This window comes from Chiroxiphia lanceolata, chromosome 4 (assembly GCF_009829145.1).
Source record: "Chiroxiphia lanceolata isolate bChiLan1 chromosome 4, bChiLan1.pri, whole genome shotgun sequence".
NCBI classification, from domain to species: Eukaryota; Metazoa; Chordata; class Aves; order Passeriformes; family Pipridae; genus Chiroxiphia; species Chiroxiphia lanceolata.
Window position 1 is genome coordinate 49591558 of NC_045640.1, and position 25947 is coordinate 49617504.

The following is a 25947-nucleotide window of genomic DNA, read 5'->3' on the forward strand; positions in this document are numbered from 1 at the left end:
GCTCTGTTTTCATAACAGAGGACTAACCCAGAAACATGTCTCAGGTCTAGGTTAAAGCAACTGCTTGGTAAACGCAGAACAGCACAGAGAGGCTTATCAGACCTGAATTTTAAGTTTAGAGGAAAAATAATTATAGTTCTTTCCCACAAATAAATAAATAAAACAAACAAACAAACAAAAACCCAAAACAAACAAAAAAACCGAACAACAAAAAAACCCCCCACACCCCCCACACAAACACCTTAACACCCCAAAAAACCCAAACCTACCCCCAACTAGTTTTCAGGGTAACTTCCCTCGCTCTGTAGAATACACCTTGGTGCACTTTTTTCTGCTGATCAACAAGGAAATGTAATCCCTACAAAGGTAATCAGATGTTGAAAACCCTACCGTAGGGTGTTCCAAGCCATTTGCTGCAGCATCAACGATTTTAGGAAGTGCTCTTGGTACCCCCTCACTAAAAGACAAGAGCACTGTGGGCAAAACATAAGTACACCATCTTTAAAGTGATCCCCCCCAAAAATAAAAAAAACGCAGGGAACAAGAGGTGCTTATCCACTATAAACAGTGTTGTTAAAAAACTTCTTTTTAAATAGTTAAGCATTCCATAAAGATAGTGACAAGTGGCTCATAAAACAGTGGCTGAACTGTATTAAAAAGGTTTTATTGCAATTTTACAGAAGTTACAGGAATTTTAGAAATACATAAAGCTTCAAATGGTCAAGGTGAGCTTTCCTCCAAGCAATTAAGGCAACTGTCTCTTTAATCTAAACAGCAAATGGATGTTTTACTAGTCATGGATTAAACAAAATAAAAAAACTAAGAACACAGATTTAAATCAGCAGAACAGAATGCATCTTTATATATATATATATATATATATATATATATATATTTGGCAGAAATTCAGTGGTTAATTACAATGTATACCAATAAAATGCAACTATTAGAAAAAATATAAAAAGAACAGGTGAAAATTTAGCTGAACTAAAGACATCTTAAATCTGAGTCTCAAGAAAATTTTAAATTCTACAGTGTGAAAATAAGATGCTAAGCTATTCAGCACAGCTGAAACACATTACTGGTTTTGCCCGTTTTCTTTATAGAACAGTAATCTAGTCTCACTTCCCTCTTAGTCTAGTCAAGAAGTTACACTAGATAAAAAAAAAAGCCTGCCTTCCTTCTGTATGCAGTTCAAAGATTGGTTTCAGTGGCATATGACCAATTCAAGCTTGTCCAGAGATTAAATTCCACATTAATTTTGATAAAGATTACTTTCATACTTTTAAATGAAGTTAGTGATCAAATGTATATTTTGCTCTAGCGTATCAGTACATAAATGGATGTTTCATGTTAAAATAATAGCTATTGCAACATTAAAATCCATTTTTTCAATTTAAATTAGTACTAAATAGCCTCTTTATAGAGCATAAAATTAACAGCAAAACAATACGCACGTACTAATATTCTGCTTACCCCAAATAACTACATATACAAGTTGTAGCACTATAATGCTTCCCGTGGAAATCATTCCTCCTCAGTCCGAGTAGCAATGTAATAAAACCCACCCTCCCTTGAATTCTGCACTTAAGGAAAAACCATTCTTCAAACTCTTTTACCTCAAATTGAGTAATTAAAGCATTTGGTGACTTTACTTTTAACAGGTAAAAAACCCCTCCATGTAACAAACAAAAATCCCCATCAGAGTAAAGACTGTCATTAAAACAAGCATTTGAAATAGAATAGTTCAAAGGATCTTATTTTTCTTTAAAGATAACTAAGTTACAGAGTTAAGGCCCAAGCAGAAACAGTAGAAGTTCAATTAACACAGTAAACTCTCAAAAGAAACATAATATTCTTTTCTCAAACTTGGAATACTATCAACGTTTACGACTATTGAGCAGCTATTCTCTACAGTTACTGAGTTAGCACCCATTCTCTTCAAGTATGGGCTGTGGTTTTATATGCTTTATTTACATTTGCAGGCAACTTTTGGATTTTTATTTCCACAGGCACTTTATTCATTAAAAAACACTCTCCTTGCCAAAAGAATATTGAAAATATTTGAAATCTCTGAGTTAGACTAGTGCACTGAAACATGTTTCTGTAACACAGCAGATGCGAAGGCTAAAAAAACACAGTCAAGTGCATGTCACATGCTCACAAAGGCTTTGTTTTTTGCAGGGCATTCAAACATGCAGCCATTTATCTCTTTATATTTCTGTAAATATTGCACTTTTTTTTTTTGTAAATTAAAAAACAAAAGCCCTTTTTCTCTGAAGCATCTAGTAATTAAGAGATAGGAAAGTTATATTTCAGTGTGGCTTAGGACTGTTATGGATGACTTTGTTTTATCTTTGGCTCTTCCGAGTGTCCTACTATTAAAGCAGGCACTGAGACAAGTAGCAAGACACAATCTAGACTATTGTTACTAGATTATCCCTCTTCACTCAAAAAAAACCCCCAGCAGCTCGCCCTGATTTTATCTCAGATGGTGGGTTTCTGCTTTAAATTAAGTTACTTTAGCCATGGAATATTCTTTGCGTTGACACAGAAGTTCCATAAAATAGATCTTTTACAAGCCCATATTCCTTGACATGCAAGGTGCAAGTGATTCAAGAGAACTTATTACAGTATATGAAAGAGAACAGTTTAAGGGCCAAAACCTCAGAGCACAACTACTTTAGAGCAGAGGAATGTGCTGCAGTGTTCCAGGCTGCACCCTGCTGACTCACCAGGGTGTACCTGGACATGGTACCCACTCTGCATGTTCACATGTCCATATCAAATAGAGCATATTTATTTCAGAGTTGATTACAGTAGGCTTGCCATATGTGTCACAGACAGGCACTTTTACAACTGCAAGTTGAGATGTAAGGGGCCTTTAAAAGAACTAGAGTCTTGGTATTCTCCATGGGTAGAAAGTGTAGGTACTGCTGCCCCAAAATGCCTCCTGAAAAGATTGGGAAGTGCATTGTCCATTATATACAAAGAAATTCATAACCAAAGGCGGTGAGGGAAGAGAACAATAACTTCAGCAACAGAAGGCACAAGAGTTTTTCGTCTTAAGAGGATGTTGCTTGTGAAGCTTTCAAACAAAGCCAGAAAGTTACATTGCTGTTCCACAATCTAAACAATCTAGTTTAATGTCCCTTCATGGGTTTTTATAATGTCCTACAATGAACAGCCTTGATAATTACATCAAATTTCAATTCTGTTCTTTAGATATGGTTACATGGTCATGTTCCTTCACAAGTTTGTTTTTTCGAAGTTCCAGCAAAAGGTGGATCTACCCTGCATAATTGGTGTTCTCCTGCTGCAGCGTTGTACATTTCACATCCTCTCTGTCTCTGAGGCTTCAACAATGATGATGAAGCCAGAGGATGATTTTCTTTAAACTACTAGCTTGCACCTTAATCCTGCCAACACAACTCTTGTATTTCAGACTGAGTTTCAGAAGATTAGCTATCTTAAGAATGTATGAAAACTTAGACTTGGACATGTAGTTCAGACCAACATATACACTTCTAATGTTTTCCTGCACTAAAATACTTACTTTGTTTGCAGTTTTTATATAAAATAGAAGTAGAAAAGGGTCATTTATATTAAAATCATCTGGAACAGGCTCAAAATGTAGAGAAATTTTGCTTTATTGAAAAGATGTCAAAACCAGCTTTCCTTAGTGTTCATGGGTAAGAAGAGAATACCAGCTCTTAATAGTATTTGAGATCATTAGCACCATAAACGGATATAGGTTTCTGATTTTTAAAGATATGGGTGGTCATGTAAGTAGTCCAAAGTATTGCACTTGTCAGTACACAGGCTGACCACAAAAAATTTCTACTTGTATGTGCCAACTAAACAACATAAGACAACTTCTTTAACATGTTTTTACCAAATTCACGGCCAACAACTGAAATGATCATGACAGATAGCACCTTTGGAGACAAAAGCTAAAAGATGCTCATGTTATTGCTTTTTTAAAGTACAGCTAGTGCAGTAGGACTTTTTAGGGTTTGTTTTGGGTTTTTTTTTTTTTTGTTTTTTTTATACAGTGAACAGATTGCAACATCTTACAAATCACAACTCTAGCTCCAAGTCTCTCTTGCACACATAAAGCAAACCACAACACTCACAGTTACCTAACCAAAATAGCTGACATCAGCTATAAAGTGTCATCCTGAAAGTTTCACAAGATAAAAGTCAACTCTTGCTAATTGTGAACAATTTATGTAAAAATGAGGCCCAGTTTGCAAACATTAGTGGAAACTACAGCACAAAAGGTCTTTAAGTATTATCATTTGTTATTGTAGCATTATGCTGTGCAGCGTTTGCAGAACTGGACCCTAAAGCCATAAAAACCTGCCATTTATTAGCTCCTTATCATGCATGCATTACAGCATTCCTATATTACCAGGTAGGGTTCCTCAGCAGCCAACAGCTTTTCTTGCCTAATTTTTCCAAGGTTGGATATATAGCTCCAGCCTATGTACACAACTACAGATTCAACCTAGGAGAAGTCATGCAAGAAAAGCTGTCGGCCACTGAGTATGAAAACATGTTGCAGTTAAAAGCAAGGTCCTGCAGTGTTTTTACAGAAGTCTTTACAGTTCTCAAAGTCACATGGAAAGCACGAGAACATCAGCCATCAGACCATTATTTCTGCTTTTACTTTCAGGTTCCTTGGTATGACCCTGACTTCACGAAGCTGCCAGAACTCATCTTTTTCACATCTCACACATGCTCTCCTGAATCAGGCAAACAAACAAACATACTGAACATTTAAAGAGCAAGAACTGATTCCTGAGAGAAAAAAAACAGAGTATGTCCTAGCATGTTAGGTTTTGTACTTAAAAATACTTTCAAGTCTCAAATTGTGCAAAGATGTGTCTGACAAGAATGACTTTTGGCTTTAGGGTTAATTATGGAGTCTTCTCAAATGTAAATCCTACTCTTCTGTATTGAGCCATTTAGAAGAGGCAGACATAGTGAGACAGGAGCCCAGATCAGCACAGGCTTAAGTGTAAGCAGCATTTTGAGTGGCAACAAATTATGAAAAAAGTGGAATGCAAACTCAGTTTTTAAAGAAATAAAGCACTCATAACAAGTTAGTCAAAATGTAAGAGGCGCTGGAGTTTAGTAATATTGTTCATACACAAACACTTCAATGGTAAAGGTAAAAGTAAGCAGGGAGATAATTTCCTCTTGATATTCTCAGCACTCCTATCATCTCCAATGGAAAAAACCCCAGTCATTTAAAAAGCAAACAGACCCACTCATTTTAAATGGAACTCACATGCTTGAAGTAACCCCAAATTTTATGCTCCCTTGAATTAGAACACAGCTCTCCAATGACTGGTTTTACAGAGATCTGCCTTTTCAGCCCTTTTATATTTTTCTGATTTGCAAGTGACCTTCATTACACCTTTTAGCTATTGCCACCTTTGGTACTGTGCTCTGTCTTAAAGGAGTTCAAAATGACATGCAAAGATGGCTCACAGCCTACTATGTAAGTATGACCTAGTTTACCTTCCCAGAGAAGCCTCTGTACTGAATCCAACACTGCACATGCCACAGGGGCCCCTCTCTGCACACATGTGCCTGCACGGTGCCTGGGTGCCCAACTGCTCAAGATGCTTTTACTTCAGACTAGTTTTTGACTGCTTCTTCTTTCAATTAAAAAAAAAACAAAAACAAACCAAACAAACCAAATAAACCCCCTCCCCCCAAAAAACCAAAACCAAAAGTCAAATACTCAGTGAAGTTACTTTGTGAAAAGTCATCTCAATTGGCATAAATGAGATTCTTCTGTAGTAATTCTTTGCAGTGTCACAAATGCTAACATCCTAAAAACCTTGCTATGCTCAGGGCAAATGCAAGAGCTGACACTATTATACAGGCACAGCTTGAAAGAAGAGTATTTCTCCTAGAAGAAATCCATGCATAGACTCCTTAAAAACATCTTAGGCACTGTATACAATGGATCTACATTTTTTTCCATTGGCATTTACCAGAACTAAACCCAGTTATGTTTAACCATACAGCAAGCAAAGGATAAAGCTACTCACTCCTCATCTAGGGGAAGGACTGGGCCAACCACTACAGAATAATTTGAAAAAGTGTGAGCACTAAGTATAATACAGCATCTTTTTTCAACTATAGTATAGATAAGACTGCATGTAGCATGCAGTCAATATAATTTTAGTTCAAAAGTCACACACTGCTCCTTCCAGCAAGAGCTGCTTTGCTCTTCTCTCCTACCTAGTTTGCATCTTAAAGGTTAGTTCACAGCAAAGAGCCACAGAAAACAAACTGCTAACTCTTTGCAAAACTCCAAATCCTTTGTAATTAAAACATTTTCACTGAAAACAATTCAAATCTTCCTGAGTTTTTCATCACCAATTTACATTAGGAGAGAAGGAATCCTCAACACCAGTATTTTAGACACACATTAGAGACTGCCCAGTATTGTTACTCCTTCTTAAAACATCATTCAGGCATTGAGTGTTTTGTTAGGAAAGATGAGTTCAGAACTAGAATGTTTCCCTACAATACATAAGCTATCTGTATCTAGCCTGACATTCTCTTGTGCTACTTTCTAGGTTAATAAGACTTAATCATACAGTTAAATCCATGGAAACTTAAGCCAACTAGAAAAAGCTTCAGTATGTTTTAAGCATTGCAGCACTTTGTTCTTGTTTTAGAAGCTATTAGTGAGAGCTTGAAGGAACAACTCACAAAAAATTGCTAATTATATTTAAGTATTTTAAAATCTCCAAGTATCTCTCAGAGTTGGTTTTTATTTTTACACTCTAAGTTATGGATGAGAACCAGCACAGATACACAGCTGTACTGTAGAATGAAGTACTTAACATTGCCTGTTTCCTTAAAGGCTTTTTTTTTTCGGCACTATTACACAAAACCCAATTTATTTCTACATTACTTTGAAGTTAGGTGTAGTTTTAGCTCAATTTCATGTAAAAAGCAATATATGATCACCATCTACTTCTGTGTTTTCATCTGTCTTTCTCTTTCTTGTAAATACTAGAACAAAAGCCTTTGTCCTGTTTCACAGCACTTCTTTTTGGACACTGGGAAGCATAATAAAGTAGCATATGAAGGCTTACTTATAAGCAAAGTTACTTCAGTGACATGCTAGGATATTTTTCTCATGTGCACTTAAGCAGCAACACTCATTTGAGTGGAGCCCAAAAGAAGCATTTATCTTTACGATCCCTTTCCTCAGTAACTGAATTTAAGATGTTGATTTTACAGTGCCTTGTACAGAACTCTTCAGAAGTGTTCAACCTTACAGTATCACTCTAATTTTGTGTGTTCATAGAAGAGTTCTGGCTAAGTCCAAAACATGGGTATTGTAAAAATATCAAGATGACAACGGAGCTAGTTAACTTAACTAGTAGTTAAGTCTACTAGTAAGGAAAAATGGTTTCAGTGCATCTGATAGATTGGACATGTTTTCAAAATTACTTCATGAATCTTTAAGATTCAAGGTTTATAAGTTAAAAAAAAAAATTAACAAAACAAAGAGCTATGGAAAAGTTCATTTAAAGTAAATGGAAAGGCTTCACTTTGCACTGCAGTTTATGGACCTGTCTCTAAAACTGTAAATCATACTTCACATCTACTGAAATGAGCAAGAGAATTCGGGTCAGTACCAAACAACTTACCATAAACTGTCTAGCCAGATACTAATGATGGGAGAAAGCCACACCTTGAACAGATTCTGATTTAAGACGCTGGTAAGTGGATTTGCAATAATCCAATTAAGAGATTGCTCTCTCATATCTTAGAAGACTTCCCAGTTCTGTCTCTGTTACTGAACTTTTTTCTCTATTACATGAAGGTAGTGCATCTTAGCATATACAGTTTTGATTTTTTTTTTTTTAGTTTCTTTCTCTCTCGCCCTTTAAGGAGGGAAGCAAATGCAGTACTTGAGTTCATAGCAACGTTTAGCACAGCTATTTTTGCTACTACCCCACCTGTAGCAATCTTTCCAAGAAAACTGCAATGAAGGACGGCTAATACATAGTACCACTTATGACCACATGGGAGTGCTAAGCACATACCAGAAAAAAAGTGTCCATTTACAGTGGTTTCAAGTATATGTTAATCATTTCTAGCATTACAATTAAACATCTATAGCATGACCACTTAGGACCACATTTCTTTAAATCCTGAAAGACAACCTGTTACATCCAGGTTTAAATTTAGATGAGGCATTTAACAAAGCTTGTTTCATAAACACAAGGCAACTAAGTCATACTGATATGCCAGGTGTACAAGTGTAGAGTTTAGTTGTTGGGTTTGGGTTTTCTGAAGTGTCTGGAAAGTTCAACATGTAAATGCTCTTCAGCAGAGATAAGGAGCATGTTATAGTCACAGCACAGGTGCAGCTCATATGACACCTGTAAGAGATATTGTAACTAGGAAAAAATAAGTAGTGACACATTGCAAAACATTGGGCATATACAGTGCAAATAATGTACTAATAATTTGATTGTAGGCTTAAGTTCAAGTTTCTCCTTTTTACCTACTGCAATCCTTTTTCCTCTTAGGATGAAACTATATTTTCAGCTTCACGGTATTAACATACAACAATCAGCACGATCTTAAAATTAGTAATTTTCACAAAGCAGTTGTGGTTTGTATTGGATGAACTACTACAGCAGTAAGAATCAGCATGTATGATTACTTACCCCATTTCATCACCTTATATATAGGCCTAAACAATCTTCAAATACAACTATACCATCCAAGTTTGCAAAAGCAATTAAAAGCTATTGAGAGAGTAGAGAACCGGTGCTTACTGCTAATTAAACACTACCCTCCCCCTCCTTCTAAGGGCTTGGATAAAATGGAGAAATATTAAGCACTTACAGAAGGGCTGAGCCAGAACAGGAATCAAGTATTTTAAGCTAGAGCTGCCACTTAAGCTTTCCTTTTGTATTACAATAGAAGTTTCTATCAAATTCAGCAGTATAAGGAAAGCTCACACGGCCCCACAAAAGCAGAGTCTTTACTTGGTTCTATTGCGTCACTCACATTTTTTTTTCCTTCCAGAAATAAGAATAAGCATAAAAAACCCAAACACCTCATCTTGCATGAAGTTCTACTTTGCAGATGTTATTACAGAAATCCCACTGAGACACGGTGGTGGTTATGCAATTAGCTATCTCGACTACCTAAGTATTTTTTTTTCAGCCACCAGATGAAAACCACTGTTTAGGCTCCTCTTGTAAGGTTTCTCATTGTGTTAATTTTCAAGGCATGGTTACCAATAATGAAATCTGTTCATAAATCCTAAAAGACAGTATTACTACAGGTGGCTTAGCATGACCATATTTAGGATATCACAAAGCCTAGATTTAATCTTTAAAAAATTATGCTCTATGAAGTAGTACTGATATAACAAGTATCTTGGGAGATTTACTGACTGACATTGAACAGACTCGTTTATATGACAGAGAAAAAGGACTCATAAGTGTTTGATACTGGCTTTTTAGCTGTTCAAAGTCTGCTAGGAGCAAGCAAATGGAAGCACAGTTATGCCCATACACACACAACTTCAGGGGCATGTTATCAGAGTCTACTAAGCTCATTTTAAGTAACAAAACCAAACATCAGCAGAACTTCTTTCTTAGCTAAGTTTTACCAAGGATGTAAGGAACATTGTTTATTGTATTATTTTGATAATGCACAAAAATATTCATGTACAACAAGAGCAATGATCCCCTCAGCTGAAAAAAAAAAATCATATTTTAATACTATTTTATAACTTTAACTGAACTTTTTAAAAGGAAGTTGTCATAATTTAAATTGTGTTCACACTTGTCAGTCAATTCAAGACATTCTTAATATTAAGCAGCATTTCCTTTATATCAGTATCACCTCAACACTTGGTGCAGTTTTATTTTTGCATCAGGTTTCACTGAAGATTGGAAAACAATATTGAATTAACTGCAGAAATTAATCCAGAATAAAAATGGTTAAACATGGTATGCTAATTTTCTACTTTGCTTTCCCAACAGTACAAAACATAAACCAACAAGAACCTGGTAGCAGTTAATTTGTGGTTTTGTTACATGTTTACGCAATGCTAATTTCCCACTTTCTCAGACAACTTGTTTAACTAGACATTTTAATTGGACTGAAACCCTGGGGAAAAAAAGGAACCTACATGTGAGTTCTACAACAGTGTAAGTTAATATGAAAGGGTTTTTGGTTATACTTGAAGAAATGCTGCTGTTGTAGGTATTTACCTTGGCATGTTTTTGTTTGGAGGGTTTTCCTTTTAAAGTAAAGTCACAGAAACATGTGCCAACAGGTAAAGAAAAAAAAAATTTCAACGCAGATCTATGGCTCCCAAGCAAACTTGCTACACAGTTTCAGCAAGAGATAGCTACTAAAATTAAAAATTAAATTTTAAATGTAGCCTCATTTTGGACCTAGCCTTGCATTCCTCAAGCAGGTGAGAGCTGTGGGACTTTCACCTGCATGAAGAACTCTATGATCACTCTTCCCAGTAAATAACTTCGTTTAGTGTGTGCTTTTATGTGTATATGCATGTACATACACTGATAGGCACTGTATAGCTATATACACAAGGCCAACTGTAATTAAAGATTTTTGAAACTGTATCCCTTATTAAAAATAAAATTTTAGGCTCCTTGACCTCTGATGTTAGCAGCTATTTCTAATTAGCAAAGTCATCAGGTAGCACAACAGTTTAAATATAAAATTACTAATAAAAATGTAAAAATTGGTATATAGTAGAATACACGGGAGTTAATAGTGGTAAGCAATATTTTAGGGTCATAAGATATTCATAGCCCCAGTGTGTAAAAAAAGTCAGACTCGCTTCCAGCTGTACCAGTCATGCAAAGGCCTTACCTTCATTAGCAAGAATAAATCAACAAACCACTTCCCACTATTGTGTTATTTTTTTATATACCTTGATACGCCAATATCGTGCCTTTACAATTGACCATGTTTTTGCCCTTATGCACTCCAGAACTCTGAAGATGAGACTTTTGGGTGCTTCTGTGGATGAGTGATAGTTAGTAATGAAAGTGTTACTGTAGTCTTTGGCACCTCTATCTCGTTAGTAAAGCAAAGTCCTGCTCCATTTTTTTTAATAAAAAAAATCCCATCAGTGGTGCATTTCACTAGCACTGAGGAGTAGAATAGGTCTGTACAGCCTGATAAGAAAACATCTGAAATGGCAATATGTGTCTATAATTGTCTCTTCAATCAATTGCACAGAAGCTTGGTCCACTTCTTCAGTTACAGTAGAGTCCTCTTAAGAACTTTGGTTACAGCATTAATGTTTTGGTAAAAAACAAAACAAAAGAAAACAAAAAAAAAACCACAGAGCAGATGCTTTCCTTTGTTTCTTCAGGTAGATTTTTCATTGTCCTCTCCTGTCTTCTGAACCCGTGAATACTTTTTGCATGAAGATTTGAAGCAGCTGGGAGGCCAAGATATTGGCCAGGAAAAGCTGCAAGGAACAGAGCCTTGCACATTCTTCTCAAAGAAATAAAATATTGGATACCACCATGCTCGAGAGAGAAAATTCGTCTGAGAAGAAACCTTTAAAGTCTGTATTGGCACAAGTAGATAAAGAGGAAAAGGAAACAGACAGTCAGTTTAGAGCATTATAATCAATTATATTGAGTTAAGACAACAACAGAAATGCATTTCCGCAGAGACAATGAGCATTTAGCCTAGAAAACACAGAATTGAGATGATGCATAGATTATAGTCCAAATGCATATGACAAAGTGAGCATCTTTAACACAAAGGGATGCTTTGTTGCTGTACAAAATTTGGGGATACAAAGCACCTAAGTCTTTTTGAATATGAGTGCTTCCAGGCATGTCATGTTTCCATTGATGACTAATAGTTGAAAATTCAATTAAATTGGCTTGGGAGCTATGCTTCTACTTGAAAGTGTTGTTTAAACAACTGCAGCAGATACCTTCTGAAAAATATACTTTTATTGACATTTACAGAAGAACTGTCACTAGAATTTTAGGATGGTCTAGGTGATTTCAGTTGCCCACAAGTTTTATTACTAAACTACTGATTATTCATAAGCTGAGACAAACAAAGGCTATTCTGAACACCAACTACAGCAATAAAACCTCAAAGTTCAAAAAATGTTTTAAAGACAAATTATTAATATTTACTTAAACAGTAAAGTGAAATTCCTTGCCCATTCTGTTTAAACTTCAATATGGAACCTCTATTTTTATTTAGAAATTAAAAACTAACTTAGACCTTTGGGCAAACAAATGCAGGCTAACATTGATTCTAAAGGTATTTGCCACTCACCTTTTCATTAGCCATTGAGTGGTACCACCAAAAGAGCCGTGTGGTGATATAATAAGCAATGATGACGTCTACAGTATAGTGTTCATGAGCAACAAGGATACAAATGATACCAGCAGCACTCATTAGCCAGCAGATCAAGTGATACCACCAGAAATGACGTGGTGAATCTGTGAAACAGGGAGGTGACAGGAGAAAACACACAAAAAAGACATTTATTATTATAGCAATCCACAAAAAGAAGGAGAAAAGATAAAAGTGATTTAAGGTTACTAAATGTTAAAACATAACAAAACCCCTGCTTTGACAGGGGGTTTGACAGAGAAAACACGACTAAAGGATTATACAAGTTTACTGAGGTGTGTTCTTACTTTGTAAAAGGATCCCAAGATGAGCCTGCAGTTATACAGCCTGCAGTTATATACCACCCATCTTCTAGTCAAATTAAGTTTTCCAGATAAGTCACTTCTAGGATATGGGGTGCAGAGGAATAGACAGAATTGAGGCAAAACATATACTTTGTTTTTTCACTTGAATCTCTGCTTTTCTTACAGTCTATGCTCAAGTAAACTTAAGTGCCTAGAATTGATACAACCTGAGCAGAGATCATAGATTAAACAGGAAAAGACACTCTTATTTTAATTCTTAGTTTTTAAATGCTTTGCATGAAGCCTCAGTTCTGTGAAACAGAATACTCTGTACAGGGAAGGACAGTATGTGAATTTATACCCTTTAATGAAAGATTTAACAAATGAGAGTGAAGCTGTTCTTCAAAACACATTTAACCCACTTCAGCGGAAAAGTTCCCCTGCTCTTCTTTCCCCATTGAAAAATGCCTCGGGTGTCCCAATGACCATTTATAACTTCTGACAGTATAACTGGCTTCATTTCACTCACAGTGGGAGGTTTTGGCACCCCTTGCCTTGTGGGGCAATGGTCAGCCTTGACTTTCACACAATACCAGCAGAAAAGTTACTGATCTCAACAAGCTTACCCCATAGTAGTTTGAGAGGTCTGTGCAAGATAATAATAATAATTAAAAAAAAGAAAGATAAGAAGCCAAGTAATCTCAAGAAGTTGATGGAAGTACCACAAAGCAAGACAGACATATCAAAGCTAAAAATATAGCTATTCTGGTATAAAAGGTGGACTGCAGAGGAATAAGTGAAAAAGTGGCAGTGTATGAAAGGAAGAACAGAGCAAAAACTCCACTAAGTGAGAAATAATAAAATCCTCAAAATGCATCTTACACCGAAGATATGTTATCAAAATAGCAGAGAAGAATACCATAAGCAGTTTCTAATTCAGAACAATTATAGGGCTTATGCCCTTGTTCAGATAGCATTTTGCTAATTGCATAGGAGGCAGAAAAAGGAAATTATGCATTTCTCATTTATAGAGCATAACTCCCCTGAAATATATGCCTAACAATTAGGCAGCAGTCAAAGGGCTTATTACAAGAATTTTTATGATACAGTTTCTCCAACCCTTTATGATCTAAGTACAGGAATGAAACTAGTCCAGGAACTACTGGGTTGTCTGCATCTTTCCTGGTACTAAAAGTAAGTATGCAAACAGCATTAAGATGCAATATAACATACACATAACAAGGCAAAAAATAGATCTATTATTAGGTTATTTTCCTTATACTGATCTGGTAATTTTGACATATGTCATTCCCCCAGTAATGTTCACTTTACAAGAAAGACCTAGGCCTAAAAATCGGACTGTAATCAGCATCTTAAATCACTGTTCGAAGAAGAATGTCTCACATCTGTAGATCCAGAGTTTATCATATTAAACAGGCTTTTTTATATTGAGGTTTTTGGTTAAGGCAGAATGTAGCACTACAACACCTCATTCCCTCAACATTTTAATAAAAGGAAGGCATCCAACTAATGCTGGCTAGTCTTATTTTTGTTTTGGTAAGAACTATATTCCCATGAGCCAAGATAGCATTTGCATAGTTTGGAATACAACAGTAGGAGAGAAGAATCCAATTCCAAATATGTGAACTGAAAAGGGAACTCCCCACTACACACTCAGGAGCAGCCAAGTTCTCGGGACAGAAGCACTGCTTACCACATATCAGATTTGGAAGTTGGTGCTCAGTTCTCCAACACTTCAACTGGCTGCACCAATAGAGAAGCCATAACTATCTTCTGTGAGCTTGCCAAATACTTATTAACTACAAGAAGCATTATGCAGGAGACTCTAGCAGAAGACATCCAAAGAGCACAAACCAACTTTTCACTGTTTGCAGTAAATACTGTACAGCAGAGGTGAGAAAAGTAATTTTGCGTCCAGAGGTAGCATAAGTGTGCAACAGTGCTGTGTTCAAGCCACAGAATTCCTTAAAGTCTAACATAGATCTAACAAAGCTGGGAGGAGTGGCCAATACCCCAGAGTGCTGCACAGCCTTTCATAGCAGGATCTCACACACTGGGGAATGGGCAGAGGAGAACCTTTTGAAATTCAGCAAAGACCAGTGCAGGGTCCTGCACCTGGGAAGGAAGAATGTGGTGCACCATATAGGTTGGGGGTCAACCTGCTGGGAAGCTCTGCAGAGAAGTACCTGAGAGTCCAGGTGGACAAGCTGTCCATGAGCCAGCAGTGTTCCCTTGTGGCCAAGAAGGGCAGGGGGTATCCTGAGGTGCATTAGGAAGAGCATTGTCAACAGGTCAAGGGAGGCGATCCTGCCCCTTTACTCACCCTAGGAATTTACTCGCTGCATTTGGAATTCTGGGCTCCCCAGTACAAGACAGATGTGGAGCAAGTCCAGTGGAGGGCTAGGAAGATGACTGGGATACTGGAGCACCTCTCTTAGGAGGGAAAATTGGGGGAGATGGGCCTGTTTAGACTGAAGAAGAGAAGCTTGAGAGGGGGCCTGATGAATATCTGTAAGTATCTGAAGGGAGGGTGTCAAGAGGATGGTGCCAAGCATTAGGACAAGAAGCAACAGGCAGGAACTGATGCACAGGAAGTTCCCCCTGAATGCAGGGAAGAACTTCTGTACTTCACCAGTACACAGGTGACTGCACAGTGGAACAGGCTGCCCAGAGAGGTTGTGGAGTCTCTCTCCATATTCAAGATACTCAAGAACTGTGTGGATGCAATCCTCTGCAATGTAGTCTAGATGACCCTGCTTGAGCAAGGAGGTTGGGCTAGAGGACATCCAGTAGTCCCTTCCAACCTTAACCTATGATTTTACTACACCCATGTTCCATTTCCAGTCAAAATCATGATTTGTATTTCAAACCCATACACATACAGTCTATGTACAACTGACAGGTAACTTCTGGAGGGCAGTAGTTTTACATTCACGTTATCACGTGTTTTCCCAGAAGAACAAAGGCATTGAAACACACTTACACTCTTTGATGAACAGGTAGACCAGCGTTAATACCACAGTGTGCCCACTAAACAGGAAGTCTCCACACAGGATGTGTGATCCAGTTATGGATAGGCCACCACCAGAAATCAGTCGCAGGATTCTCTGAACCTTTGCCTGAGAATCTCCATTCAACTAGAACACCAGAAACAAAAGCACAAAGTAAAGGTTAAGATATACCACAACTTGAGTAAACTTCTTGCCCAAACACATGTGAAAAGGATATAATTATCTTCATTTTCTTTATCTTTCTCTCACATATTCTTAAACAAATAAGCATGCATATCCTAGCTGACAGATGATAAAGCTTGGTTTGATAACATTAGCATTCCGTCTATGCTTTCTCAGGCTATTTGGAAATATGTGCCTTGTATGAGAATGAGATGCAGAATATATTGAAAAGGTAAACACTAAGAATTTGTAAAGTCAGACGCCATGGCAGCAGTCCACAGAATGGATAAAACCAATTCGAAAGCACTACAACCTTGCATGCTACTTCTGTCATTCTGTTCAAAACCGAACAAGGTTTCCACAGAGCAAAAGCCTCAAACTTGGTAAATCTTAAATTTGGTAACAAACTCAGTGAGGACTTAATAATATTTAGAGGATGTATGTTTTTTAAACATGCATTAGGATCAGCTTTTTATTTTTCACAGATACTAGGCAAACTTAGTTTCACCTAGCTGCTTAAAAATTAACTCTAGAAAAAAAAAGGATAACTGAGTTTTCCATAACCATAAAAGTATTCACACGAGACAAAAAAAAAAAGCAAAACAGAAATCCAGAAGAGTTATCAAGTTGTTTTCAGAGTTCAAGTAATTCATCCTTGTTTAATGCTAGCAAAATGCACTTTCAGCAGAGACATTTAAAGTCTTCCTTTGCTTACCTCTTCTCACTCCTCAATACAGGCTACTACAAAAAGTCATTCCCCAAGTTATTAGAACAAAACAATTATGTCTTTACAATAGTGGTATGTAGAAGTTTTCAAACAGAAACTGATTCATGTGCCTAAAGTTGTTTCAATGTGAAAGAGAACAGATATGATGCTGTACTGCAAGACTGATGAGATCCTACTCAAGAGGTGACAAATTCATCCCCTCCCATAAACTTTTCTTTCATCACAGTTTGTTCCAAGGCAATCATAAGTCTACATCTTTTTATTGGCAGCCTAAAATGGCAATAACAACTCCTTTGTGTCATCACTTAACTACAGTGCCAAAAAAGTTTTTTAAATGTTTTTGTAAAAATATTAGCACATCCATGTTTCTATACGTGTCAGCTTATTTAAGCAGCTGAACTTGTTTTAGTCACATTTCTATACATTTTGCAGGTTGGAAGCAGAGACAAGCAGTTGATTTCAGGTATTGCAATAGCTCTTGACCAAACAGTGTGAGAAACAAGAACAAAGCATATAACTGGTTTTTAAAGGGATTCAGCAACAGAAGCTTGCATATAAGCCTATAAATTACAATATTGACCTTAGGTATCCTACTACATAAGAAAAGAATATTGCTGTATTATTAGGAATGACTAGCTTGAGCCTCAGACTAGCAGTGCTATTTCAACAGAGGTACTCTCATTAAAGCATCTTAACTGCAACAACTTGAGGCTCTTTCTGTATCACACAACTTTTGGTTTATCATTACCTGTGTTTCTGAAGACATCAGCTGAAAGTAATTTGTGTTATTTAAAAACACCTGAAACATTACTTTCCATTTGCTCTAAGGAGCCATAAGGACTCAGGCAAGAATTAGGGAGCAAAGGCTCTTACCTTTGGTGCACACTGAAAATGCATTCCAGGCACAGGTAAGGTGGTAACATACATAGTAATACAGCGGTACAGATACAAAGTTCCTATTATAAAAAAGAACCTGCGTCCCACTATTGACCTGAAAGTAAAGGAAGGGGGGGAAAAGATTGAATATAAAGTTTACATGCAGAATACACATACAACAGTTATGTAGCTCTAGCTTTATTAGATAGCTAAATCCCTAGAATGAAATAGCAGCTCCATCCCCAGCTCTTCACCACACACTTCTCGAAATCAAATACTAAAAAGTCCTTCTTCAGGTTTTAGTCCTGCTAGCTCTTAACAGCACAGAGCTCCCACGTATTTAATGTGGCCTCACTCTAACTTACATGTGCAGTCAGGATCAGTTTGCTTCAACTCAGTGATATTCTCTTCATAGTCTCATATTATAACCATATTCTTGACTTATATATGTATAGTTTAAGGAAATGCAGACACAGGAAGAAGCTTCTAGTCTAGCTATAGAGGACAGTGGGTTCTTCCTCATATTTGTATGAGATTTTTTTACATCATCATAATTTCCTCTGTTTAAACATCCCCATGTCAGTAAACTTTGAAAAGTGCAATCTCAAATAAGTTTGACTAGTACAACATAGGTGTCAGAAATTCAGAACTAAACATTATTCAGTAATGTGTTTCGATATCCAGCATGGAGACTGGAAGGTTTTGTAAATAAATCGCCCCTTTGTCACTTTCCTGTCAGGCCTCTTCTATATTGTTAAGGATTTTAACATAAGATTCCTTCTACCCAAAACAAACAATGAAAAGCAACATTCTGAAAACGTAAAGCAGGGAAAAAAAATATAGCTAACTTACTTGTATCTAAGAAACAACCACTGGCATATCCATAATCCAAGCAGTATCATTCCGTTTATTTCTGATACAGAAAAAGCCCATTTCACACGATCAATGTAATCAAAAAATTTGTCAGGCAAGGGAGGGCTTAGCTCTTTTGGAGGTACTCTCTCATGGACCACAGTGATCATGACAGTTGTTAGAATCAAGTTGAAGAGAGCGTAGACAAAGGCAATGCCTGTTTTCCACCACTCCAGAGGAAATTTGTTCCTAGCCTCAGCAGGCATAGAAATCTGGATGTAATCAGGATATTTCTTTGCTGTTTTCCGCAAGCCATTAGACAAGCCCTTTGGTTTGTTAGTGCCATTTTTGTTCTCTTCACTGACTGAAAGAGTAGGTCGTGAGTAGCCATTAGAAGTGTCATTTGTTTGACCCTCCATATGCTCTTCAAGCTTTGCCGTCTCAATGGTATTCATTTCCAAGCTGTAGGGCGAAGTCAGGTTTATCAGTGACCAATTTCTGGGCTCTCTGAACTCTGTTATTCCTTAAAGTCCAATGTTCTTGTTCCTAGATGATTTCTGATTTCTGTAAAGCTCTAAAATGTGTCCATTGTGCTTTCAAAGGAAATCATGAAGACAAATCTCTCCTCTAGAGGCGAATCATCTGAAAAACAAAACAGATGGACCTTCAGAAGTAGTAATGTGACAGTGAACAAAATATTATCCTTAGGAAAAGCATTTTTAAGTATTTAAGTTCCATCCAAGTCTACTTACATATATAGTCAAAAGGCAAAGGTAGATGGTCACTATGAAATAATTCAAGCCCATTCCTACCAAGTAACCTGATAAATCTCCTATCAGTTTAAGAACTAGAACCAGTTAGGCTTTTTTTTTTAAAGGACAAGATCCAGAGACTTGAATGACCGTGACAGCACTTGTTTTATCAGTTGTCAGAATTAAGGCTAATCCATGTTTGCAGCAACATTGAATTTTACTCCATAGTGGTATTCCATGCAAAATATCCCAGTTTTGACGATAGGGTTGCTACACATATTAATATGGTTTGTCCATATAGATGAAACAATCTTGTAAGTTCAGGTGATAGGACAAAAAAACAGAAGGGCATCACAGATTTTGATTTTGTAAGGCATAAAGTTATTTAGATTCATCTAGAAAATCTACTCAATTGATAGCTCCATTAAATTTTATTAGTTTACTAAACCAAGTAAAACCCATGTTTACATAGCTACTGTAACACCCACTAAATAACATCTGAAACTTCAGAGAACTGAGAAATAAACCTCTGCATTACATTCTTAGTTATGGTACCCTATATGCAGAGTAGACCACAAATGAATCTGTGTTTGTTCTTTAGCTACTTTGAAAAAAATTAAATCTATTTGGACAATTTTTTTAAAACAGAAACAAATAGCAAGATTTATTATTGCACAAGATTTATTTAAGGCTACATTTGTCAATTCAGTAAAATCTCATTAGATCTAAAAAAAAAAAAACCACAGTAAATGCATATGTTCTATAGCAACATTTTCTACAGAGAGAAAAGAACACAGTTCAGCTCTACACAACTGACACTGCTCTAGTCAAAATAAAGGCCACTCTCTCCATCTTTCAACTTCTGTAAAACCACTTACTCATCATTGTTGTGATGTACGTATTTTTTCTTACTCTATTCAGCTCCTATGACAAAAGTAGTATTACCATCTACTAGCACATTGTAATTATCTCTTTTTTTTTTAGTGGTTCCTCTAGGAGAAGTTCAGCACTGCTGGCTCCTCAGGTCTCTGCACACCAACACAGGCTGCCAGTTTGCCATACTTAAAGTACAATTAAGTCATCATGATGACAGCTAGAGCTGCCAGTCTCCCTAACCATACACCATAGGATTTGGCTTAAGAAAAAGCAACTAGTTTAGGAAAAACCTGCCCAGTAACTGATCTCTTGATAGCAAGGACAATCTAAAACCAGAACATCCTGGAAAGTCAAGTGATTGTGCTTTGGTCCCTCCCACCTCATCCCTCCAAATAGAGAAGACATTTAACATGGTCAGCATGCAAATACCACTGATTTCCTAGCTGCTGCTCTTACCGCTGCTAGAGAAAAGGGGTAGAAGGTCAGATCCCAAATATGTGAGATTCATACAAATAATACTAAAATAGCCAAGAAGCATTTCTAAATTTACTCCTCTGCAGTGTTTCTGAAATCCACTGTCATTAGTTGACCTTTTCAAAATTCCTGATCAACAAGTCTGTGAAAATTATACACACAACACACCCAAACAAACATCCAAGAAAACAAGTGATGATTTTGGATGCTTTTTTTCCCCTCTTAGCAACCATGCTGTGAGCTCTGCATGTCTAAGAACAGGGAATGTTTAACCCAGCAGCCAGGCAGTGACCTCTCTGATGTTTCCTACAACTAAAAATACTCTTTTAGAGCATCTGCAAAAGAAACAGCCTTATTTAAAACTGTAGTAGAACAACATGCTAGCTTTCTCAAGTCCTTTTCTTAACACACTCTTCTATTCCCTCTGTCTACTAAAGTTAAGCACATGACAGAACACTTAAGCAACAGTATATTAAAAAAAAAAAAATCAACTTAATTGCTTACATTTTGTAATGTGTCCACCTAGCATTCACCAGTAAGTCAATACCCTACTTCTCAACATTACATTTAGCAGAGATCAGCAACACTCAATAAGTTTCATATCCTGTGCAGTTGAAACATTATTAGAATTATGCATTTACCGAGAGCATCACAATAAGTAGTAACCTTAGTTATTTCCATCTCTTCCCAAAAAATACCTAACACCATTAGCGACATAAGTAAAAAGAAGATTTTATTTTCAGATGTTTAATGATATCCACATAAGCCCTAAAGATCAAAAAGCATCTGAAGTACAGATGAACAATAACCTAAGAACCTAAAAAGCAGGGTGGTACTCATGTTTTGACAAAAACTCATTAACTTATTAAGCAAAGCAATTATAGCTACAGCTTGCAGAAAAAAATTGTGTTCCTTCCTGGTACTTTTAAATGGATTGTAAGGCATATTGATCTATCACTTCTGACTCATCAAGATTATTTCAAGCAGAGTGCATACTGTGGTCAAGTTTGTTTACATGAGTAGTTCAAGGTGCTACATATCATCTGATCAGTGATCGGTAAGAATATAAGTGCTTCCCTTTATAGTACACTTTCAACCTGTTTTTCCTATATTATAAAAGAAATTAGCAACTCTCTTGATGAAAAAGCCAAAACCCACTCTGCTTGAAGCTTTCGGTCCCTTGCCCCCAGTGTGACTGGCCAGAGAAGAAGTGACATACAAGAGCACCAACAGCCTAATCATCCCCTGCTCCTGGCTGAGAGAGGAACTCCCCAGAAATATACAGGTTTTTCTGCCAAGTTCCCATCCCCAATTCACATATCCATTCACACACCAGTAAGGGGTGTGTTCCTTTTATCTTCATGTTGTCCTTATGTTACTTTAGGTAAAATATCCATTTGATTCTTTTGTCAAACCTGAAACATTCCCGTATCAAAACCAGGAGATGCCCATAAACTGTGTAGTAGAAGAGATGGCCCTAGAATTCTTCAGTTACCATGCAGCTTAGGTCTGGCCATCTTGCCAATGTCTAGGGTTTGAAAATCAAACCAAATTGCTCTAAAATATGGAAGAGCTACTGGTGAAGTCTCAAACTCACATGAAACTGGCCAAGTAAGCCAAAAGAATAAATAAAATTCAGATAAAGGATACACCCAGGTATTAAGAACAAATTTGCTTTTGGAACTACTTCCATACCTTCTAAAAATAGATGTTACCTCATCAAGAAGCAGAGCTTCTTAACAAGCAGTTTTACAGCAGAAGCTGTAATTGCCTCAAGGAACAACATATTTCAAAGAAAATCTTACGAATGAAAAAAATGCTAAAAGAGCAAGGGTCCTAACTTTTTATCCTAAGCTCCTACTTGCTACCATGTAGATAGCTCCCTTAGTTTTCTGCATCCCCATTTGTCATTCAAAGGAAAATAGCTGACAGGGGGCACAGCTTTTAGGCAAGCATAAGAAAGCACGTCTACATTTGGCTCTTTATGCTAGAACTCAAGAATAACAAGGAGTTTTATTTAGCTTGTTAGTCATCAGATTTCCACATAAAGGTCATTTTCACATAGTTAGCTCAGAATATTGGTTTTTCTTAAACAGTATTTGAAACATTAACATTTCTCAAAATATTTTAATTTCCATAATTTATGAAGGACTGAATAGTCACAATCTGCACAGGCTTTCCAAATAAATAGTTCTTAACCTGCTGTTCCAATATTATTGGAACAAGAGTAACCAAACCAGTAAGATTGATCTATTCTGACATTAAAAAAAGCTACACTTTCATATACAAGATGCAAAAGACTTCTAAGGAGCACTGTTTTTAAGCCTCATTCACTTTGTTAAGGTTGGCTCCAACATTTGATACAGCTGTAATATATTCTTGTATTTGGTAGCTGCAGAAAAAAGGGCTGTAAATAAAGTACAATTTGAGGTTACATGAGAGAACATTTGAGTATTTTTTTATTTTATCACAATTATTAGGAAACAACTGTTAGCTAGCTTGTATTTTCTTCAGTTAAATTTTTAGAACTACCGATGGGACTAGAACTAAAAAAGAAGTCAGGACACATCTCTTACCTAGACAGCAACAAATAAAAACTTGCTTTTAGGGGTTTCTCTTTAACTTCTGAATGCTTTCTGAAAGCATTCCAGGTCTCAGTTAATTTCTATCATATCCCTTCTTCCATGCCATATGTAGACCTCACAGCATGTAGACCACTGGGAGAAAAAGACAAACCCAAAACAAAACAAAAAAAAACAACAAACCAAAACAAAAAACTCAAACACACATCACCACCCAAAACCCTCAAAAGATAACCAATTGTTAAACCAGATCTGAGTAAAGTATATTCAGGTATGAAGAAACAGAACTGAGTTTAAGAGGTTTCTTTATGATTTCTATTTCCCTACAGTAAAAATATTTTCAGAGCTATGTTCATCTTTGACCTGTACAATTATGTTTACAATATATAAAAACGTGGACTTTATCTAGATAAAGTCACGAGTTTATCTATATTCCATAATAAGCTGCCAACACATTTTTTGCTCATGTGATGCTAAGGAGTTACAAGCAAGATAAAGCTGTATCATAGAAGTACCATTCATTCAAATGCCCTCAGAACTGAGATTATCATCACATTATCACTTGCAATAAATGTTAACTCTTATAAAAAGCATTAACTACTTACCTTGTACAAAATCCTTTTCAGAAGTAGAAATAGAGCAGTTACTCCCTCTACCTCATAGAGGGATTTTGCAATTCTCTCATTTATGATTACTAATGTACCAACAGATGTCTTTTAAGGACTAAATTCCTATACTTGCCTAAACAGAGGAGAAAAGCTTCAAGGCTATAGTTTACCTATTTGTGCAAACCAAGCTTTATCAGTCCTGTGGAATTCTATTTCTTCATAACTCTTAATAGTAAAAAGCTAATTAGTTTCCATTTTCCTAGCAATTCAGTTATTCAGTGTGTTCCACAGCAATGGCAGGTTTCTAAGACAGTATGTCCCAAAAAGCACAAAAAACCCTCTCATAGCACCATATTGATATTCATAGTTTGGGCTGAAAGGGCCCTTAAAGATCATCTAGTACCAACCCTCCTTCCACTGGACTGAGCGCTCAAACCCCCATCCAACCCGGCCCCAGCAACTACCTCAGGAAGCATAGGAAAAAAAAAAAAATAATCTTTGAGCTCTTTTGTCATTTTGAACACTGCTGAGTAAGTTCGCTTTAATTGCATTAAGGCATCTTCAAAATCTTAAACTGTTTGGTCCTCAGACTCCAAAGGATCATATTTGGTAATTAAGACTCTGATGCCCTTTAAAGGTACTTCAAATCTTGACACCATGACAGGCTTAGATTTTTCCTTGTGGTTATCACCTTATCTTTTAAGAACCAAGGTCACAACAGCTGTGAAATGGCAAATATTTGGTATCTTTTAGTGCTATGGTAACTTGTTCTGGAAATAATCCACATGTATATGGCATAAACAAAGTCGGTTTATTTGCAGACTAACAGTGTTTTCTAAAACAAAGGCTTTGAGAATGGTCAGTCATCTGTAGAAACAGAAGAATGAACAGAATAATTCAGGTTGGAAGAAATCTCAGGAGGTCTCTGGGCCTCTGGCCAGGATCAGCAATGACTCACATTAGGTTCCTCAGGGCTTCAGTCCAGCTGTACTTTTAATGCCTACAAAGATTCACAACCTCCCCAGACAGCCTGTTCCACTGCAAGGTTGTTCTCACAGTGAAAGCTAGAGGGTTATTTTTCTTGTTTTGTGGGGGTTTTTGTTTGCTTTTATGATTAAATCTACTGGTTTTGTATCTACTTATTACAAGTTACAGCCTTTGTATCTCCTCTTCCCACCACTATGAAGAGCCTGGTCCCAATGTTCCCAGTGGCCTCCTTGCAGATATGAAGGGGCCGCTGTCAGGTCCCTCTGGGCCTGCTCTTCAGGCTGAAGCAACTGAGGCTCCTCCAGCCTTCCCTCACAGGGCCTGTGCTCCAGCCTCCCGACCACCCTGACAGTCCCTGTGCTGGGCTTGTTGCTAGTTTATGTTTTCCCTGGATCAAGGACCCAAAACGAGATACAATATTCTAGATACTGCTAAGTAGTACTGAGCAGAGAGGAGTAATCAGTTCCCTGTAAATAACGGCTATGCTCCTATTAAATACAGCTCAGGGGAGTGTTGGCTGCCATCACTGTTAATGCACATTGCTAAACCTCTTTGCAACAGAAATATTTCAAAATTTCAAAAGAAATATTGACCTTCTTCCAACAGCCTAAAGACTCCCTTCTCCACTCCAAAATACGAGATTGAGAATAAGTCTTCTTCCTACTCAACCCATACTCTTCAAAATGGGACTGTTTCAGTATTTCAGATCTGCACAGAAAAGCCTGCTAACCCGAAGTGAAACAAACTCCAAATCAGCTGCTTTTGAATAAAGGTAAAAAAGGTGCTCTATCACTGCATATTCTGTAACACTGCAAAAACCATTGGGCTTCTGACCTTTTTCTATTTGTTAGAAAAGACTATTATAAACATTGTACAAAGTGTGGAAGTTACTGTACTACCTCAGTCTCATCAGGCAGAATAATGCCAGAGTGCCAAAATAAACCTCTGGATCAGGCTTTTATGTAGCATGCTGGCACCTCACTGCTAATCACTTTAATTCTGCTATAGCTTTACAGACATTATTGAAGAGGCACCATCCAAAGCAAGATTCTTCTCATGGAGAGCAAGGTGTCAATATTTGTTGAGAGCCTAGCAGCGCATCTGATGCCTCACATCTCTTCTAGCTGTTTTGTGAAATCCTCCACCTAGTTACCAAGGGTAAAGTTTGCACTTCTTAATGGAAAGTCAGACTGAGAGATTAGTCACCACTTTCAGTACAGGGTGGTGAGGAACCACAGTGACTAATGTGTGCTTTAAAGTGACTGTGCTACAGCTTATCAGCCATCAGGCAGCTAGAAGA

General features: G+C 37.0%; 1 protein-coding gene across 6 annotated transcripts in view; it reads right to left on the reverse strand.

The window, feature by feature from the left end:
• Positions 1-888: 888 nt before the first annotated feature.
• The window catches only part of SGMS2 (sphingomyelin synthase 2), a 57952-nt gene continuing 32893 nt past the window's right edge, over positions 889-25947 (reverse strand). For 5 of the 6 annotated variants that reach the window (XM_032686487.1, XM_032686492.1, XM_032686489.1 and 2 more), the window contains 5 exons: positions 18369-19010; positions 17514-17631; positions 15724-15877; positions 12355-12521; positions 889-11619 (listed from right to left, as the gene is read on the reverse strand). In XM_032686487.1, coding sequence (XP_032542378.1) covers positions 11416-11619; positions 12355-12521; positions 15724-15877; positions 17514-17631; positions 18369-18823 — 1098 coding nt within the window. In that variant the 5' untranslated portion in view covers positions 18824-19010 and the 3' untranslated portion in view covers positions 889-11415. Of the gene's footprint in view, positions 11620-12354; positions 12522-15723; positions 15878-17513; positions 17632-18368; positions 19011-23046; positions 23187-25947 lie in introns of those variants that run through there. The other variant, XM_032686490.1, reaches the window with a different exon arrangement.